At 41.5% G+C, this 21,902-nt stretch overlaps 1 protein-coding gene across 10 annotated transcripts in view; it reads right to left on the bottom strand.

The window, feature by feature from the left end:
• LOC128566988 (ATP-binding cassette sub-family C member 4-like) overlaps positions 1-21,902 on the bottom strand; it is a 316,653-nt gene that overhangs the window by 43,128 nt on the left and 251,623 nt on the right. For all 10 annotated transcript variants that reach the window (XM_053564127.1, XM_053564131.1, XM_053564126.1 and 7 more), the window contains 2 exons: positions 16,261-16,416; positions 6,220-6,309 (listed from right to left, as the gene is read on the bottom strand). In XM_053564127.1, coding sequence (XP_053420102.1) covers positions 6,220-6,309; positions 16,261-16,416 — 246 coding nt within the window. The remainder of the gene's footprint in view (positions 1-6,219; positions 6,310-16,260; positions 16,417-21,902) is intronic.

Here is a 21,902-nt window from a genome sequence, read left to right as displayed (position 1 = left end):
CTGAGTTAGCTGGGACTAAAGGTGCCCGCGATACACCTGGCTATTTTTAGAGATGGGGTCTTGTTCTTTCTCAGGCTGGTTTCAAACCTGTAAGCACAGGCAATCACCCATCTCAGCCTCCCAGAGTGCTAGGATTACAGACATGAGGCCCTAACAAATATTCTTTAATGAGCCATATTTATAGATCCATACCCAAAGTGATGGAATTTGTCAAAAGCTGAGTATGGCAAGTTGTTTATGAGCTTTTTCTACTGAATTGGTACACACAAATACATCTTTTCTTGAGATAACAGGCGGGCTTTGCCCATGACTACGATGGCATCTCATCACCTCTTCAGGGTGCCCGCATCTACCTGAAGGATAAGGCCCTGAGATGAAGAAGGAGAACGACGTTTTCCAGAAAACGGATTTCTGAGACTCTATCCTCATTTATGAATCAGGGATAGTTATGAGAATGATACAAATGTGAAGGCCCTCTACCAGTGTTATCATACATTAGAGTTGTGATTAAGTATTAGAACCAAGAAAAAGACAATGGAGGCAGCAGAACTTAGTGAGGACGTTTGGACATATATTAGAAGATGGCATTACAGGTCAGATGCTATGGCTCATGCCTATCCCAGCCTTTTGGGAAGCCCCGAGGAGCAGCCTGGGCAACAGAGTGAGACCACATCACCACAAACAATTTTAAAAATTAGCCGAGTATGGTGGTAGTCCTACCTACTTGTGAGGCTAAGACGTGAGCATCACTTGAACCCCGGAGTCTGGGCTGCAGTGAACTATGATCATGCCACTGCAGTCCAGCCTGAGTGACAGAGTGAGACCCTCTCTCTAAAAATTAAAAAAAAATTAAACCCCACAGAAAACACTAATACATTACTATTAAATTTCTTGGGGGAGATAACTGCATTATGTTATATAGGAGATCGTGCCTGCTCTTACGAGGTATGTATCAACTCATTTCAGGGTGAGTTGTAACTAAATGAAAATGTCTACAACTTACTTTCAAATCATTTCGCAAAATATAGACACAGACTATAGCAAAGAGGAAGCAAATGTGACAAAATACTGCATTAACATCTGGTGAAAACAGGTAAAGGGCATTTTCATGCTCATTGTACTATTCCTTGGACTTTCTGTGATACGAAGACTTTAAAATAAAAAAACTGAGGCCTTGAAGCCAGACACCGTGGGCTTCAGTCCTGCCTGGATCTGCCAATTGGAGCCAATTCCTGAAATTTCTCTATCCCAGGGTCCTAACTTGAAAATAAGGTCATAATTCCAGCCTGAGCAAGACTGAGACCTAGTCTCTACTAAAAATAGAAATAGCAGGGCGTTTCGGTGGGTGCCTGTGGTGCCAGGTACAGTCGGGTGGCTGAGGCAAGAGGATCTCTCGAACCCAGGAATTTGAAGTTGCTGTGAGCTATGATGGCACAGCACTTTACCCAGGGCAACGGAGAGGGAAAAATCTTAATATTATTATCATAAAGATGTCTATTTTGTAACATTTTTGGAATACAAAATGAGCCAGTACATAGGAAATCAACAGATACTGCCCATATTAATAATACTGTCATCTAGCTCTCTTTATGAAGGGCTATATATATTTTTTTCATTGCATTTATTAGTACCTAACATTGTATCAAATAAGCATTTCTTTATTTTCTCTCTTCTCTATAAGAATTTATGCTGTAAGAGGGTAGGGACTTTATGTCTCCCGATGACTGCTATATGTTGAGAATTTATAATACCTATAAATATTTGTTAAATGGATTAATGAAGTCACAGTATATCTCATTTTGTGATATATCTGCTCTTATAAATTAGAAAATAAATCCGTATAGATATAAAATTTACATAATACATCATTTAATTATTAAATGTTATTATAAAAGAAATACATTCCTTATAAAAATTAACTGGTCCCAAGACAGCATAACACTTTAATATATAGAAAACTTTGTTTGCTACATTTTTAAACATTTAGAATTTTAGATAAACTGATCAAATAATACTATTCAAAATCACATTATCTCAGTATAGAGTACTTCAGATTATTTTTAAGCTTAGGAAAATAGTAAACTATAGAAAAACTGGAAGTAAGAAACTGAACTTATAAGACACCCCATTTCCATCAATATAGATGTGTTGAAACCAGGTGCCCGTGTGCCTCACCATGTATCTATCAGGTGCCTGTGCCCCTCACTGGAGATACACCTGGATATCCCAGAGTCTGTAACCATATTTTTCTGGAACTTTCTTTTTAAAAGAAAAGTGTTTTGGGCAAGATTGAAATCTGATCAAAAGCAAATCAACAGATGGGGCCAGCTTTTACTAGAACAAAGCCAGGAAAGAGAGAGCCCATTCCCAGGAAGACAAGGCCTGGGGGAAATGGAGGTGGCAGGTGAAGAGGACAGGAGGCCCAGAGGACGTGTCACTGCTGAGGTGCCAATTTCTGCAGCAGTAGTTTCCTGGACACAAGACATACTTATCTTCTAACATAGATCCTATCAATGCTGAACATAATTGGATTATTTCTTTACTGCCTTGATGTTATAGAACTCACTCTTTCTTGATTGCATATTCCAGTATTAAAGTTGTTTTTTTTTTTTTTTAAACAGAAACAACATGGTGCTGTTTCATTTTCTTGAGTTTTATCTACTGTGATCTCTTGACCTTTTTCCTGATCAACTATTTCAATCTGTAGTCACTGGTTCCATTTGCAGAGCTGCCTTTACTTTTTAAGCAACCCAACTGACACTAATTCTAGCAAACTTTCTTAAGTTCACAGCTGACTATTTTTTAGTAGTCAAGACAATTTTAAAAATATTTTTACAAGACCTCACAATGAGTTGAGTAACATCTATAGGACTGTCTCCCTCTGGATGGCAAACTTCCCTATCTCAGAAACCACCTGCTCTGAGGAAGAAGGGAAAGGAAGAAATAAGAGAATGTTAAATCAATAAAAAGAACCTTTTTATTCGAAGTTGTTAAAGAAGAAAAACAAATATTGCCTTCTTAATGAATCTCAAGCCAACACTATGGAGTTTAAGCTCCTACTTCCAATTGGGCATCTGTATAAACTATTTCACTGTGGTTTTCAGACCATATTAAAGGGACTTTCCAAGTGACAACAGGCCCTCTACCACCCATGGAATGCAGGATGGGTCACTGAGAGGGTTTGATGTCTGGGCCCTCTAAATCCCATGTTGAAATTTGGTCCCCAGTGTTGAGTGTGGGGCCTTGTGGGAGACGTTTGGGTCATGAGGGCAGAACCCTCATGAATGGCTTGGTGCCCTCCCCACAACACAGTGAGTTCTTGTATTATTTGTCCCTGTGAGAGAAGCTTGTTTAAAGGAGCCTGCCACCACCTCCTCTCTTCCCACATCACACGCCAGCTCTTGCTTTGCCTTCTACCTTGAATGGAGGTTGCCCAACGTCCTCACCAGAACCATATGCTGGTGCCATGCTTGTATAGCCTGTCAAACCATGAGCCAAACAGAGCTCATTTCTCTCTCTCTCTCTCTTTTTTTTTTTTTTGGAACAGTCTCACTCTGCCCCGCTGGGTAGAGTACCATGGCGTCATCATAGCTCACACCAACCTGTGTCTCTTGAGCTCAAGAGATCCTCTTGCCTCAGCTTCTTGAGTAGCTAGAATTACAGATGCCCAGTTAATATTTCTATTTCTAGTAGCGATGGAGTCTTGCTGTTGCTGAGGCTGGTCTAGAATTCCTGACCTCAAGGGATCCCACCTGCCTTGGCCTCCCATAGTGCTAGGATTACAGGCGTGAGCCACCATGACTGGCCCATTTCTTTATAAATTACCCACCCCTCAGGTATTTTCTTTAGCAATACAAATAGATGAATATGGTTAACACTGCCCTGATTCAGATATAATGGAAAGCAGAATGCCCTGGAGACAGCAGATCCGCAGACTGTGACAGAGAAATCCAGAGGGACCTGAATGGTGCTAGACTGGCCATGGTGAATCCTTTGACTGATGTCTCCACAGATAAACACACACACACAACTTAATATGTACAGTTCCCAGGGATGAAGTTCTGACACACTCCCCTGAGGTGTCCAGGACTGAGGGGAAGAATCCCTGATCTATCAGAATGATACCAGCCTGCATGCACCTGTGCTGATGAGACTCCAATCACTACTGTGAAAACTTCAGTGTTCCATCTGCTACGAGCGTGCAGCCCTTTCAGTCCATGCAGATAATAAAAGGAAAGAAGTGCACTAGAGAAAATTTTGGAAAATTCAGTAAAACCAAAGGAAAAAAACCCAAACCATTTATTGTTTTATTATCCCTAAATAAATAATGTCTGGTGACTTTCTTAGGTGTAGATTCCAGAATACATCTGTGATTAAGAACAGCTGGAATCACAACATAACCACAAAGTTGTTTTTCCTAATTTTTAGAAACCTCACCAAATCCTTCATTGAAAGACCTATAAAGTCATAAGGAATTCCAGAGAAAGACAATGATGGGATCGTCTCTCACTTCTAAGAAGTACCACTAAATCTCTGAGGTCAATTCTAGAGCACTACGTGGAAACCACTGCCTACACTCTGCAGCCAGGCCTCAGAGCACATGCTCTGTTGTTTCCATTGCCAGAAACCTCCCAGTGCAGTCTAAATAAAGGTGCACCTCACCGTTCATTATCTACCTCCATCACCTCGTCGTGTTAAGTATTCTGAGAGGTGACAAAATTTTAATTTTGGCTGCTATAGATGACATAAGTGTGAGCCAAGTTTCTAGGACGCCTTTTAATAGAATTGTCTTCTAATTAACATTTCTTCACTGTCCGTGGAACAATGTGTTTCTAAGGTAATTTTCCTATCTGAGAATCTGTGGTGAGAAATCTGAAGGTCTGAAGCAAACAGAAAAATACTTTACTAGTAATTCCTGTTCTTTTAGGGTGTATCACAATTTCACTGTTAAACTTGTCCGTCCTGTGAGATCAAGTGAAGTGGGTCAAATTATCTTTCCTCCTATTGGATGGTTGTTTTCCCTCTTCTTATATTTCAGAATTTCACTGCAGAAAGACTCACATGGAATCAGAGGTCAACAGACATTCAAGTACAAGTAATTCACGCAATTCAGGAATATAAACTCCCCAGCACTGCTGCAAAGCAGGGTGGCTGTGTGAGGACCTGGCACTGACATGCCTTCAGAAACAAGAATTGCTGGCAGTAAACTGTCAGGCCTACAAATCTGCTTGCTCACAGTCACAACTCATCCATAAATTAATGATTGCAGGGCCATTCCTGGAAGGACAACAGTGACAATGACATTGAAAACAATAACAATGGTGAGGAACTGGTCACTGTGGCTGTGACTGTTACTTTTTTTTTTTTTTTAAAGAAATAAGCCACAATTCTCCGAAATGAAGAGATCAACCAATCAATATATGTTTATTTTACTTTTTAAAAGTGTAAGACTGAGCTAGGACCTTGCAATAAGGTTTCCATCATCAAGTAGCTGAAAATTTAATTCACAGAAGTAGGGTGAGCATGAAAACCCACCAGTGTCAAATATACAAACAGCACCTTAACAATCAAAATCCTGTTCATGCAGAAGCAAAGAAATTCCAAGAAGAGGCCTAAAGCGAATGATTACACAAATAATAGAGAATCCTCTAGAAATCAATGTATTGACATAAAAACCTAGCAAAACCTACAGGATTCTGTTATCTGCCTTCCCTCTGAATCATTAAAGCTACATGTTTGCCAGTTAAGACTGCCAATTGTCACATTGTAAGTGTATAATTTACCTTTATAGAAACACTTTCTTACAAAACTTCAAAGCATTTCATAAATATGATCTCGTTTACCTTTCAGTTAATAATGAAAAACTATCATTGTCTTCACTTATGAGATGTTTCCTAAAAATAGAGCTACAAAAATCAATGTTGCAGGATAGCATAGTAACCAGAAGAATTTGCCCATGAATACAATTTCTAGTTCAGTATGCTATGGACAAGTAAGAACATCTCTGGCTGTTTTGGAGGAGATATAGAAAGAGAATTAAAATGAGAATGGTTTTCAATATCATCAATATACACACTTCACGTATATCTGTATCCTCAATGTTCTCTGGTAGTGAACAGAGTTAGTTTAATCAGTAAGCTCCCCTTAATTACCTACAATGCTATAAATGTACATATACATATGCTAACAAAGTAAAGATAATTATATTTTATAAATTACCTCACTTAAGGCATTCCAGAGTTCCTCATCTGTGTGCTCATTAAAGGGATCCAGGTTTTTCCTCATTGTTCCAGTAAACAAAACAGGTTCCTAAATGCCCAAAATGGTGAATGTCATTACCACAGCCTCTTTTAATTTTATTCCAATGCTAACTTTCAGAATAGAATTAAAAGACAAAAAAACCAAAATTCACAATAATCATTAGGTTGTAGAGTTTCAAATGCCTGTTTACAAATTAATTTTCCATTTTACAAAGTATGCATGAAAATATCTTCTGGGCCATTGAACACTAACAAAAGAATCTGTTGCAGTGAGCCATCTGAAGAAGGAAATGGGGAGAAAAAGACTTGACTTGTACAAATGCTTTCCCGGTATTATCTGCTTAAACAGGACATACAAGGATGTAATTATTTCAGAAAGTTTTTATCAAGAGAGCTACAGAAATTGTCAGCACTGATGTGATATAGGAAAATACCAAAAGCACGTTTAGTTGAAGTTTGTGCTTCAAAGCAAAATTGTTAAATATTTTCCAATTTGTACTGAAGAATAAAATACGGTATTTTTTCCACAAGTAAAACAGTCCTGTAGGATTGGGGATCTGCCCACCCATAAAAATGGGACATTCAGATCTTTGTCCAAAAAAGATATAATTGAATGGGGTCAGTGGCACCTCTATTCATGGAGGGACGGTCACTGTTTTCACATCACCAATTCCTCACGGTATCTTGTCTGTGCAACAGGGTCACATGCCTCATAGGAGATCACTAGTAACTAAAAGTGCACAGTAACCTGATACCCACTGAGACGCACATCATAATAAAATTATTTTAATTCAAATAGCTGTTCCTATTCCTCTGTTTAAGGAGCCCACAAGTGAATGACTCTCGACCTCCTGATTTCAAGAGAGGATCTTGTACAGAGGCTTATGTAAGATGTATAAAGGTTTTCTTTAGAAGGTTCCAGCAACACAGGCCACAAGGACATGAGTTTTATTTTGCCCAACCAACTGCTTTCCATGAAGGTGGCAGGACCATGGAATGCAGATGTGGGGGAAAAAAAGATGTGACTCTTCCAAGGTGCTGGGATCTTACCTGGTCCTGGGGCAGAACTGTTCCTCCTCACTTCTCAAAAGCCAGAGAAGATAGATTAAGAAGAAGGCTCTTCTCTAGCCATGAAGAATGAGACTTATTATCTCAGTTTTTTCTCCCCCCCCTTTTTTTTTTCAGACAGAGTCTCACTCTGTCACCCTGGGTAGAATGTCACGCCATCATAGCTGACAGCAACCTCAAACTCTTGGGCTCAAGACATCATCTTGCCTCAGCCTCCCAAGTAGCTAAGACTGCAGCCCACGACAATGCCCGACTAGTTTTTCTACTTTTAGTAGAGATGGGGTCTTGCTATTGCTCAGGCTAGTCTTGAGCTCTTGAGCTTGAGCAATCTACCAGCCTGGCCTCCCAGAGTGCTAGGTGTGAGCCACCGCCCCCAGCCTTATTATCTCAGTTTTAACACTAGTGAAGAGAAAATGGACATAGAAAGCAGACAGTGTGACACCAAAAAATACATCTCTTGGCAAAATCCAAATATCGAAAAGAGACTAAAATGGGAACTTTATTTGCACATAGTTGATTAAGAGGCCCATATGCCTAAGAAGCACTGAAAAAAAAATTGCTAGTCACATTATGTTTCCAAATGATGATGGAACAGAACTGAAAAATCGTGAGAGCGACATTTAAAGTCTCCCATTAAAATTACTGAATTTAACATCAACGCCTAAAGAATCATCTAAGCAATGATAGGAAATTTCAGGGGTGGTGACGATGGGGAATAACCATCATTCCACTTATTTCAGATTTATAAAACATTAGTCTTTGCAACGATCAACTTAAATATTCCAACTAGCTGGGGAGTTCTCCTCCTGTCATTGTCTATACGAGGTTCACAGAAGCAAGTGGCCAGGTGAGGGAAGGCTGTCACTCAAGACACTCACTGTCACTGTCTCTCTCTCTCTCTGGCTCCTTCCATCTCCCAAGAGGACTCTAACTGTGGGAAGTCTTCTATTCAGGTAACAAAACTGAGACTCTCTGAGTGGAGATGTTTCAGGAGATAAAGGGGACAAAAGTGAATAGGTTAAGAAATGAGCTTTGAACCCAGCTGGAGCCATGAGAGGTGGTATCTTCATTAATTTTAATGACAGGTCCAAGCTGGGCACCATGGCCAGCACCTGTAATCCTAGCACTCTGGGAATCCGAGGTGGGAGGACCACTTGAGCTCAGGAGTTCAAGATCAGCTGGGCAAGAACGAGACCCCATTTCTGCTAAAAATAAAAAAAAAATTAGCCAGGCATTGTGGTAGGTGCCTGTAGTCCCAGCTACTCAGGAGGCTGAGGCAGGAGGATGGCTGGAGCCCAGGAGTTGGAGGTTGCTGTGAGTGATGATGATGACATTGCACTTTACTCCAGGAGACAGGGCGAGACTCTGTCTCAGAAAAAAAAAAAAAAAAAGACAGGTCCATTTCCTGTCTACGACAGCTTATATCACCTGAACTTTTTTCCCTTCAAGTTCTGCTCATAGAGCAGAATCACACCAGGTAACAGGTCTAGGGTTTGACAGAGTATCCACCTGGCAGCTGGGCTTTCATATTCACTCTAGCGAGATGATGCGCAGGACAATCTCTGAAAAAATTCCTTTGCTGTTTAAAGAATGACCATTCTTCCTTCCTAAAGCAATTAAAGAAGTTATAGTACTGGTATATGTGGGAATATTTGGGAAGCGTGGCTTTGGTGGCTCAAAAGAACACCAGAAGAAGAATACACACTCTAATCCCGTATCCATGACCCAGCCCTCACCTGTCACCTTCCTCACCTTGTTCCCTTTAGCAAAAAGACAAGCCTCTCCTTATCTCCAGAACCTCCCCAAAGACTGGGAACTAAAGTGAGATTCTTCACGTAAGCCTGATTTGCTACTTCCGAGCCCCACCGAGTCTGCGGTGCTTAAGGCTATGCTCTGAACTCTGACCTCGGGCGCTCTGCGGGCCCCAAACAGCTTCTGCTCAACATTACCAAATCACTGCTGACCGCCACAAAAAGATAAAATTTAAGTTTCAGCATTTCCTACTGCCATAAGGGTCCCCAGTTAAATCCGGGCTGTCAATGTAAAGGGAAATTATTAGGCAATTACTCGTGTTTATATAGCAGCATTAGACTGAAGAGTTTAGTAAATAAGAGTACTCTTCTTTGTATGACATGCCAGATATACTATATTTCATAATGAGTAGAATGTCAATCAAAACTTGTTGAATGAGGAGAATGATTTAATAAAACATTAACTGACTGAAGCTATATTTTTCTTTAAACCATCAGGCAATTTGTTAACAACGTCTATTTTTAATATGCCAATGGGTTTTATACCAGGTGTTCGTTTTGGTTTCTGCTCGTCTACTTTCCATTCCCTTGCCAATTAACAAACCATTATATTAGCTCCAAAAGGTAATAAGAGCGCTCCTAGTAGACACATACTGCAAGAGCAGATAAGAGTCAAATTAATTATCACTTCTGATAGACATTATTAGTTAAAGTACCCACCTCCATGCAATGGAGTTAATAAACTAATCTTATAAATTAAGTGTTGCAAAAATGTTTGCAGGAAGAACAATTCAGAGTAGAGATTTATGGTAGGACATACAACCTTCATGTAGACAGACACAAAATTTACTAGACTAAGTATATTTCTTTTGAAGGTACATATTTGAATCTCATTTAAGAACAGTTTTATTTTAACCTCTAGTGAGCTGGCATGGTACAGTCGGGGAAACAAATGATCTTGTGAAATGTAATATATTAAATGTGGCACTAGGATCAAATCTACTTTTTGTTTAAAGTTTTTTTGTTTTTTTTTAAATATCCTTGTTGCTATTTTCCTCTGTTGCTAAATAACATAAGTTCATATTAGGCAGGTGACCCAGAAATGTTCGTTCTGAATAAAAGTATTTAGTGTAGTAAATTGATAATCCCTCAATACAGAAGCAAGACTGAAAACTCCAGTCTTGCGAGAGCTTTTGTATACACCATTGGAAGACAAGCCTCTCCTTATCTCCAGAAGAAACTCTACCCACAAACCTTCAGACACTTAAGACGCCCTGGGACCTGGGACTCGGGACCAAGACACAAACCGTCTGAATAGTTACAAACAGGCGAGATAAAGCGCAACACTCCACTTCACTCTCATCTTTTGGGGTCCCAAACTAGGAAAAAATCTCCTAAAATATATATTCTACCATACTCAGTATTGTGATTTTCTGGTGTCCAAAGAGCTTCAGTTTCACTTTCTTTTTTTTTAGGATACATTAAAATTTGCTTTAATACTTCTTTGGGGGGGGGGGGAGGAAAACCACACTTGTAGTGAATGAACAAGAAACATTTTTATGCTATTATTTGTATCTACCATGCCATGAATTCATAGGGGAAGAGGTTCCAGCAGCTCAGGGAGGCACCTTGCCATTTAATGTGACAAAGTGTTGATTGACTTTTGAATTCATGGGAAATAGGTCCCAGCACCTTGTATCACTGTTACATGGGGTCTATTGGTTATCTTGTGTGTCCCTGCTGTACACATATTATGCCATGAGCTCATGGGGAATAAATAGGTTCTTGCTCCTAAAACATGGGTCCACTAGTACTCCTGTGTGCTATGTTATATGCTTATCATGCCATGAATTCATAGGGAATGGGTTCCAGGAGCTCAGGCTCCTTTCCATTAGTTCTCACAAAGTGGGCTTCCCTGGGTGGCGCAGGCTGGCGCTTCAGTTGAACCCAGGTACCTTTCTCTTTGGCTTCCTTCTTTTTCTGATCATTTTCCTTCACACATTTCAGGAAGCTATCTCGGCTCTTAGAGTGCTTAATATGCTCAATACAAACATTAATCCTCCTCGCGAGGATCTTGCCCTTAACTTGTTTAAAACAATGCCAACAGCATGCTGGGTAACACTGTAAACTCTTCCAGTTTTGCCATGGTCACATTTGTGTGGCATGCCTTTTTGAACAGTACCCATCCCTTGATGTCTACAATATCACCTTTCTTGTAGATTCGCATATATGTGGCCAAAGGAACAACTCCATGTTTTCTAAAAGGCCTAGAGAACACGTATCCGGTGCCTCTCCTCTTTCCCTTTGTGTTTGTCATTTTGGTGAATTACTGGAAGATGGCGTCTCCGGCCGAAAAGGCCAGTTTCACTTTCGAAACTTGAGAATCTTATGAATCCTCAACAATTAAAAAAACAAACAAAAAAGAAAACCTTGAGAATCTTTAATAAAGGCAACTCATCTCCCTATCTCAAGAATAAGGGAATCACCTAAAGTTATTTTTAAAACTTGGTTTCCTTCTTCTTCCTTTTTTTTTTTTTTAAATCCTGTGTCCTTCAAATGAACAGATCATCATCCATTTTTCAAAGAAAAGAACATTGTCCACTAACAAAGGAAAAGAATTTAGTCAAGTAAAGTCTTCTTTAGATACAAAAAGGTCAGCAGCTCCAGGGAGCAGCTCCATGGGCTTTAATGAAGATTCCACTGTGCAGAAACAAAGGCCGAACTGCATTAGGCTGGAATCCAATTGTATTTCTTTACTAGTAATGGCATACCTACTTCTTTTTCTCTTTGAGTTTTGTTCTCAAAAAGAAAAAGGAAAAAAAAAAAAAAGAAAAAGAGAGCAAGAAAAAAATCAGGTAATAAAAGGAAGTCTTAAGAGACACAGCTCAGGTTAACCTTTTCAACCTACTAAAGAAAACTCAGGGAATAAAAATACGAAAACAACAGAAGACTTTTAGCAGTGAGGGGATGAGAAAGTACAAAAACAATTAAGAAACAAAAATAAAATAAGTAAATTAAAAATCTATTAAATATACAAAATTAATCTATTTCATGATCAGAGATTATAGCTGTTGTTGTGTGCCCAACCCTTAGGGTGCTACCATGAATACTGAATTTTCATGGAATTATTTCTCAGTTGAAAACATTTTCTGTGTGCCAATGGGATAGGGGCTCTAGATATAAAATATTCATTCAAAAGTTCTGAAATTCAACTTTTCAGATCCTTCCAGATAAGCAAGATATTCTCTGACCACAGAATCACCTTAATGTTGGCTTTGGGGGCTGCATTTAACCAATTTGGGTGATGCGCCCAGAAGAAGCGTGGATTTCAGCCACTTGCTCTGTTTTCCTCATTCTTGACATTTGAAACACAAATTGAGAAGAGTACATACTTAAGGACACAGAATTTGCTTTTTAAAGTGACTCCAGAACTGGCCCATGTCTGGTGCATGTCCCAATTCCTGTGCCCACCCAAGTCTGTGCTGCTACCACCTACCCTTAATTCTGAATTGTGCATTGTGGGGTTACGAGCTCTGGCAGACCCTGAACCACAACCTAAGGAGACGAGCCTGGAAAAAGAGAACACAGAAGTTGCTCCACCCAGAAGAGAGCAGTCACAGGGCCCACTCACCTACCCCTCAAAGAGACAGCACCTGTTGTCCCTCTTGCTGTATTTGCTCCAAACTTAAGTCCCCTAAATTAGGGTATGACACAGGCAACCCTGCTTCCCACTCAATACCAGGAAGAGGGATGTGTGCTTTCTGCACTGCAGAGCAGTAACCTTCAGGCACCCTAATGTCTGCAGAGTTCTCCCACCTCTGCAGCCAGTAAGACAAGTCAAGACAAAGGACTGTGAGCTCCAGCAAGGTAAGGCTTGCACTGTCACCTCTTGATGCTCATTAGGCCACAGAACGTAAGTAAATAGACTGTTTCTAAAATAATTTTCTTTTAGGGATGAATGTCACTTGAAGTCTTTGGCAAAGAAAAACATAAAACGATTCAGTCTTTCTAAACCACCTAACATCCAAATGAGGGACGCAAGCTCTAGGTCTTGGGACTTTGTTCTGTGTTTATTCTCTTTGCTGATGGCTTTTGGGAATGACTGTTAAGTGGGGTAGACAGAAAACCAGCGGGTAGAGGGCTGGGCACACTTCTACCTTTGTCTCAAGCAGCACAAAGTAATCCATGTAACCTCAACATTTGTACCCCCATAATATTCTGAAATATAAACAAACAACAGTGGGTGAAATACCTGATGAGATGTGATTTTGCTCAACAGACATTTACTGAAAAAAATAATACTTGGAGTCTTGATAGTCCTGAGTTTTCCTTCTAATTTACTCACTGTTTGCTTTAAAGTAAGTTACAAATCTCTCCAAGCCTTGGTTTCTTTCTTGGAAAATGAGTCTATACTACCCATGTAGCAGGGCTGCCATGAGAATTGTTAATATCCACAAGGCTCTTTGCATGGTGGGGCTGACAGAGCAGGAGCTAAGCCAACCAGGACAGGACAGGACAGAGAGGCACGTGCAGCGTTTTGTAAACTGCAGGTGCAACCAAGGGATCATGAAATCAATTTTGAGGCTGTGGCCATCATCTTGTCTTTTTATGAACTAGAATTGAATGGTTATAATAGAAAACACTAGAGCACAAAAGCACAGGGTAATGCTGTTTTGTGAAATTTTTGTTTCTGTGTGTGTTCATATGCCCATGTGGAATCACATTGCAAAGTTGGGCTGTGACTGCAGCTCCTTCCCGCCAGCTAAAGCAGTTTCCAAGTCCCTAGCTGAGTGTGCAGAAGCTCAGGACCTGGAGTTGGGAATCTCCCTGCGTTCACTCCATCTGAATCCTGGTTCTGCTGCTCAGGTGGTTAAGTGTGGTTAAGCCCTGTGGGCCTCAGTTTTTACATCTGTTACATGAGGATGAAATAGAATTGCTGGGGGAATTAAGCAAGAGACGGTAGAAAAAGAAGCTAAAACACGTTAAGGGTTCCAAAAATGTTAGGATTATTACTACTTGTGTAACTTCTACGGGACTGCAACAAGCACCAGGACAACAGAAATGAGAGTGACAGCCTCTGTCCCCACAGTGGCAGAAAGGAGCAAGGGATGTGGGCAGCTGCCTGTGTGGAGGACTGCAAGGTATTAGTGGGGCTCAGAGCAGCAGCCAGGTGCATGGGTTAGACCACAGTGGCCCAGAAGCCAGAAAACAGCAAAGCAAAGCAACAGTCTCACCTTTTGTCCCTTCTGAGAAAAACATTAGATTTCTCTCTTTATGTTTCTCCTTATTGTATGTTTTTTTTCTTTTTTGTTGTTTCATTATTTTAATTTACATAAATAATTTGCTTTAAAGAAAATGAGCAAGGATTGAGTGGGAAGCAGGGTTGCCTGTGTCATACCCAAGGACCACAAAAACATAAATGGAAATTAATGAGCAAAGTCTTCCAGTGCTCGGAGTGCTACCATTGTTACTTAAGGAGTAATAATACCTGAAGTCCTTGATAATAAAGTTACTATTTATTGAGCATTTATTCCTAACAACCATGCATAGGGCCATAGATATTTTCCATCCAATTAAAACTTCACAACAAACCTATGAGGTAGGAATTATGAGACCTGATTTAAAGATGAGGAAACTGAAGCTTTGGAGGCCAAGTGACTTCATCAAGACCACACACTTCCCCCAGGCAGCATGGAGATAAAAATGTGGGTCGTACTGACACTTGGTGTCTGCTCTGAAAGAATCTATCCCAGGCTGCTGCCTGAGTGATTTCCTGGGACACTTTATGCATTGCAAAGTCACTCTACACTATGATTCTTTTATCAAGCAACATTGCAACTGGGGACATAGAAATACTATAAAGTTAAAAAATAAAGGTTCTGTGTTTACAAGACTTGGTGACCTTAATCCATGTGCACGCAAAGCTTAGCACTATTCTGTAAATACTCTGTGGAGTATATACACAGAGCATGTGCTCAAAAGCAGGGTGGAAACTTATGGAACAGGACCAAAACCTGGTGATGTCAAGGTATATTTAGTCTTTGCTCAGATGTGCTTCCAAAACATTGCTGGAAGAGCCAAGAATCGTCTAACGTTACTTCTTTATTTAGAGTTCTTTTATGTACACAAGCACACAACCATTTCTTATTAAGGAGCATTAAAAGTAACGCAAGGCCCTCCACATCCTTTCATCCAAGGATATGAAAGTACTTTACAGACACGCCCATTACCTTTACAAAATAAATCTCATTTGGCCCATTTTTGAGATGTGTACAACTTGGGAATTTAAACTCTCATTACCTACTATAATCACTAGGTCATGCTTCTAATTGTCAGAGGAAATATTACATGTTGAAAATCTCTTTTTCTTTTGTTCCTGAAATGGGTATCTTTAATTGCTAAAACCTGGTGGTAAAAGACATACAGCTTAAAATGTATCACTTTAACCATCTTAGAGACCCTTCAATGGTATGAAGAACATTCCCATTGCTTCCTGGTCATCATGACCATCCATCACAGGACTTTTTTCATGTTAATGAACTGAAGCCCTGAACCTATCAAACAATGTTAACTCCTCATCCCCACCTTCCCTCAGCCCCTGGTGAACAGCCCTCTACTTTCTGTCTGTGTAAATGGACAACTCTTCATATTACTGCATCACCTCCCTGCATAAGATCATTTACTAATGGCTAGATTCTAGAAGTTTCCCCAAAGTATCTAAAACCACCTTCATTCTCACAGCTCTGTACTTTCACAGAAAGTTCTCAATAGAGATAATCACCCTTGAAAAGGTAGCTTTATTTCCTACGGCAAAATTCCATCAAGACACTTAAAATCCGTGTTTCTCTACAGAAACCCCTTGAGTGCTAAATAAACAATTTATCTTTTTGTTCTCAGAATTATGTGGTTATCAGTGGATAAACTGTGGCACCTGGGGAGATTTGAGTCCAGAAATCTATCAGGGTAAGTTATTATTAAATCAAATACACACATGAAAACAAATAAATGAACAAGGCAACCCTGGTATCTGATAAAAATACCAGCTGTTAAAAATATGTTCTAGTGGGGGGGAAGAGGAATCCTTTCATTCCCCCCACCCTAGAAAGAAGCAATAAGATTAAAGCAAGTAAACGTAGCCGCCCTTATAAAAGAAGCACATGATGATGCCCTGACTTACATACCTGAGGAATGATGGACATTTTCTTCCTTAAATCGTGAAGTCCAATCTCAGTTGTCAAGATCTTATCAATCCAAATTTTACCTTCAGGTTCTGACAATCTAAAAAGGGCTGCAATGAGGGAACTTTTTCCAGCTCCTGTTCTTCCTACAATGCCAACCTACGGAGAAATACAGAAGGGGAGGATTAAAAAATAGCAGTAAGCAACAAACTCAGGAGGAAAACCTCCGATTTTTGACAATGAGTGACGTCTAAAAGAGTTTCTCGTCCTCAGCACTGCTGCTGTTGTGGGCTAAGTAATTTTTTGTAGTGAGGGGCTACATTCTGTGCATTTATGGGGTGTGTACCACATCCCTGTGCTCTACTGATTTCACAGCAGTAGCATGAGCCTCCCCCACTCAAATAGTGCCAACCAAAAATGTCACTGACAAATGTCTGAGGGCAAAAGTGCCCATAGTGAAGATACAACAGGCCAAAGAAGAGTTAAAAAATGACAGAATCAACCTACTGCCAGTGAAAAGCCAGCACTACATGGCTGATGAGGAGGCAGCTTTTAAAGGAGCTTTACTTCTAGGGCCTGGGTATTTTGAACTTTGAGAACTTCTAGGATCATTTCACAGGGATCATTTAACAATTCAAATTGGAAGTGTCATACTTAAGTTTTCCTTTTCCCAGACTTGTATTATTTCAGATGAATTAGCCTTTGGCAGACAAACCTTGAATATTAAATACCTGGTCATAGTCTGTCTCAAAAGGAAACTGAAAGAACCAGATCAGTGCCATCTTAAGAGTTAAGTTTCGCTTTCCCTGCCATTTTACTCAGTAAGTTTTACTTTCCAGACAAGCCCAGGCAGCTCCCCGAAATCAGGAGACAATCGCCCACCAATCAGACACCCCCCCACCTAACCAATCCAGAAGCGCCCACTTTGTTTCAAGCTGCGCATGCCCACCTGCTGCGCGGGACCGTAAGAACCCCCTGCTCCAGAGCTCAGGGCTCCTGGCTTGGATCTGTTGCAGCGGAGTCCCCAGGAACCCAAGTTCGAGCTTGCAATAAAAGGCCCTTTTGCTTTTGCATTGGATTCGGCTTCCTGGTGGTCTTTGTGAGGGATTTCCAGATCTGGGCACAACATTTGGTACGTTGGCCGGGAAATCCCCCAAGATTCCTTAAGGACCCCAACCCGAAGGGCCGCTACGTGGTAAGTGTCTGTCTGTCTTGTCTGCTGTGGTTGTTCTTGGAAATTTGGAATCTGTAAAGATGGTCGGCAAAGTCAAAGTGGACGCTGGAGGCTGCCCGCCAGGAGTGCCGAGGAGACATCTCGGCCCCTTCTGGAAGGGACCTTGGCCCACCCATTCCCACTGAGACGTGGAACCCTCAGGGCGTGGTGTGGACGCAGTCCCTCTTGTAGTTTTTCTGGGTGGACGAAGCGGGTCGCTCCCGCAGCAAGGTCAGTGACCATCGTCCTATTGTTTCTGCAGACCGTCAATTTTGTATGTCCTCAGTGTGTCGTGTGTCTTGTCTTGTGTTACGTTGATATCTTAGTATGGTTGAACTCGGAGCTCAAAATTTGGGGACTTGTAGTAAAAAAAAAAAAAAAGAAAAGAAAACAGCTAAACTGATTACTTTTTGCAGGACCGAGTGGCCAACCTTCAATGTTGGCTGGCCTCCAGAAGGAACTTTTCAGCTCCCCCTCCCTGGCTGAAAGCACTTCCGGAGCAGTTCGGTTCTTGCAGTGCACGAGAATCTCCTAACTCCCCTAATAAGAAACCCCACAAACCTTCTACGCCACTTTACCTGTTTTGCAGGATAGTGCAGACCAAGATCTACTTTGCCCTCCTCCCTATCACCCCTCGCTGAACTCCCCACAGGGCGAACACCCACCTCCCGGTGAAGTGGCAGAGGGAAAGCCTGTTGCTACAAGCCCGCCATCGGTGACCAGGCAGTGAGCTCATGGAAAGGCAGCACCCGACTTGACTGTTGTTCTACACTTGCGGGGTATGGATCCCCAGGGCTGAGGAAGCGAGACCCGTGGTCACACTTGCCCCCACGCAGGGGTTGCCCCGGTGCTATCCCAGGGGGCCAGGCTGCCTCTCACACGATGCAACTGCTCCCCCACCCTCTCCAGTAAGCCCTCCGTTCAGGTGATGGGGCGGGGATGCAGCGAGGGCAGGGGCCGGCGGACTTTCCCCGGTGTGCCCCACGCGGGTTGCACCTTGGGCCGGAGGACTGTTTTTATCTTTCCAGGGGCCACACAAGGAATAAAAAGCCAAGCAAGCGCACCCGACCCGTCTTGAAACACAGATCAAGGAGTCTAACATGTGTGCGAGTCAGGGACTTGCATGAAAGCCGTGGCGGGGGACCACCCCCCGGCTGGGGACTGGCCACTGCTGGGCGCATTTGCACCGTGGTAGTGTGCCGCGACCTGCTCCAGGACGGCTGAGAAGGCCCGGTGCAGAAAATGGCTGGGGGAGGGGGGGGTCCCTGCCCTTCGTGGGGCGGGCCGCCTCCCAAATGTTACAGCCCCCCAGCAGCAGCACTCACCTAATCCCGGGGCCCAGGTAAGGCTCAGAACCTTTATTATTGGCCCTTTGCCATTAGTGATATATATAAATAGAAAATATTTTTACAAACTGAATAAATATTCCAGCACATGAATGAAGGCAGCCCTGCACCTTAGACAAAGTTATTAAGTCTTTGCAGTTTTTATCTGGGAGAAAATTAGGGTGTGTGCTCCGTACTCAAGGTGGAGTCATCAAAAAAAAATTTAGAACTGCTTTATTCCTCAGAAAGTGTGGCTTGCAATGTGTTTGTGCCTAGAGATGGGAGTCTGATGTCTAAGCTTACCTGAGCCTGAAAAATGGGGGTTCCCTGTCCAGCCCTGAGTAGGAAAATCCTGTATCAATGTTACATCTCATAAATGTCTCTCATTTGTAAAATGCAATAATTTGGTTGTTTAAATTGTTGGGGAAACTGAATCTTTGTCAAAGGATAAGATTCTTGCCTTTTAAACCTTCTAGTTATCAGTTTGGGTGAGTGAATGGGCGACTTCATGGTAAACTGGGATCCTGTTTTGTGGAAAGTGAGTTTTTGAGAGTAAGAGAAATTAGACAGAAAGGAGAATGGCATTGTGTAAAGAAAGAATCTTGTGTGATAAATTCTGTCCTGAAACAGAATGGTTGTGTAAGAAAGTGAAAGGCAGAGCAAAAGTTAAAGAAAGTTTAGAATGTCTGTAGATGGTCTGTGCAGGTTAAATGAAGTTCATAAAAGAGAATTTGTGAAAGAATTTACATGTGATCCAGTTGAGTATGTATTTCCTTTAAAATCTTTTGGCTTGTAATTTTCTTTAAACAAATGTTTTAGGCCTTTGATATTTGACAAACCTTCCAAAATAAAAACTCTAAATCTGGGGCTTGGCACCCGTAAGGCAGGGGTTGCAACGCTGGCCACATGCACTGAGACTGGCGGGTTCAAACTTGGCTCAGGCCAACAACAAAAAAACACAACTTTAAATTTGGTCTTTTTGAAATATTAGACCACTGAAAGTCAAGGGAAAACAAACTTATTTGATTTATTAAAAATATATAGGAAACGTTGTCAAATATGAAATGGTGATTAATTTTATGTGGGTTATAATTATATATATGTTCCAATATTATAAAGCATTGGTCTGTCCTAACGTATAAGACATTAGTCTGTCCTAACATATATTGTCGGTAATAATTTTAATTCATCAAAAAAAAAAAAAGTATTTTTTATGTAACTGGCTGAGTCCAAAGTTTATCCTAAAAAGAAAAAGAAATATTAAGAGAGGCTGACGAATTCTCTCGAATTTAAATTACTGATGTCTTTGGAAATTGAATACCTTCGGACTAAAAGCAGATTTTTAGAACTTTCATTGGAAAGATAACATATCTATGAGTATTGTTAACTTAACTTCAAAAAGAACAGAAATCAGTTACTTGGAACTGGGCTAGTTTGTAATGGCTTTTTGTTCGAAATATTGTTGATTCTTTCTGTGTTCTGTTTTCCAGAAGTCAAGAAAATAATTTTCTGTCTTTTGAGCTATTAGTAGCTTTTCGAGCAATGTGTGTACTTATGAGCAGAGTTTGAAACATGTATTTTTTTTTCCTCTCTCCTTAATTTCTCTGGAATGTGAAAGCCATTTGTAAGTATTCTTAATTTCTGACAATACAGTTATTTGCATAAGTTCAATAAGAATCTGTTTTGTTTTATAGGATATGATAATGGCACTAGTTACTTTACCAAGGCTTGGGACTGAGCATGACTATACGGAAGTTATAAATAATGTGTACTCTAGCAAACCTGACTTCTGTGACCAGCCCTGGACAGATGCAGAATGGGACTTGTATGTAGATGAAAGCAGTTACATGACGGTGCAAGGTGAGCAGTGGGCTGGGTATGCAGTGGTCACCTTAACAGAGACTGTAGAGGCTAAGCCCCTACCCCAAGGAACATTGGCTCAGAAGCCTGAGTTAATTGCCTTGACTGGAGCCTTAGAACTAAGTCAAGGGCAAAATCTGAATGCTTTTCTGACTCTCCAAGTACACAGGACATTTTACAACAAGAAGGGACTATTAAATTCTGGAAAAAAGGACATTAAGTATCAGCAGGAGATACGTCAGTTACTGGAGGCAGCATGGAAACTCTGGAAGGTAGCAGTGATGCACTGTTGTGGACACCAAGGAAATGCTTCCACCATCACTGAAGGGAACATTAGAGTTGGTACTGAGGCAGAAAGAGCTGCATCCCAACCGTACCAGGTGTTGCGGGTGGCTCCCCTCACCCCATGCGTTCCGGAGCTCACCCCTATCTACTCCTGGAGGGAGAAGGAATGGTTAGCAGCAGAGGGGAACCAGGAAGCAGAGGGAGGAGTAGCAGTCCCCCAGATTTTAAGAGCCACCGTGGTGACAGGAGTATTTGATGAAGTTGCTGGGCCAGTACTTCTACATCTCCCACCTGGCAGCCCTGGCCAAAACTGTCAGTCTATAGTGTGTCACCTGCAGCCAGTTCAACGTGTGCCAAGGACCAATGGTACCCCCAGGAATCCAGTAGTATAGAGCAACGCCCTTCAAGAACTTCCAGATCAAGGGACCAAGTTTAGGTCTGGAATCAGAACCTGGTCCCCCTCAAACCAAAGTAGAAAGGACTTTACACCATCATCCTGACCACACGCAGGCAGTGAAGATGATAAAAAATCCTCATCTGGAGTCATCACAGCTGGCTGAATAAAGCTTCACTGCCCCTTGAGAAGTAAAGGTAACTTTTTTTTTTTTGGTAGAGACAGAGTCTCACTTTACTGCCCTCAGTAGAGTGCCGTGGCGTTACACGGCTCACAGCAACCTCCAGCTCTTGGGCTTATGCGATTCTCTTGCCTCAGCCTGTCGAGCAGCTGGGACTACAGGCGCCCGCCACAACGCCCGGCTATTTTTTTGTTGTTGCAGTTTGGCCGGTGCTGGGTTTGAACCCACCACCCTCGGCATATGGGGCCGGCGCCCTACTCACTGAGCCACAGGCGCCGCCCAAGTAAAGGTAACTTTTAAGATGTCCAATATGCCCTGCTCCAGCCACATACTGGGAGCTGGCTGGTCACCTTGAGGAACTTGCCTTAATTAAACTTTAGACTTTGA

Source organism: Nycticebus coucang, chromosome 15 (assembly GCF_027406575.1).
Source record: "Nycticebus coucang isolate mNycCou1 chromosome 15, mNycCou1.pri, whole genome shotgun sequence".
NCBI lineage: Eukaryota > Metazoa > Chordata > Mammalia > Primates > Lorisidae > Nycticebus > Nycticebus coucang.
The sequence above is the reverse complement of the archived record's forward strand: the minus strand, read 5'-3'. Positions and strand labels throughout refer to the sequence as shown.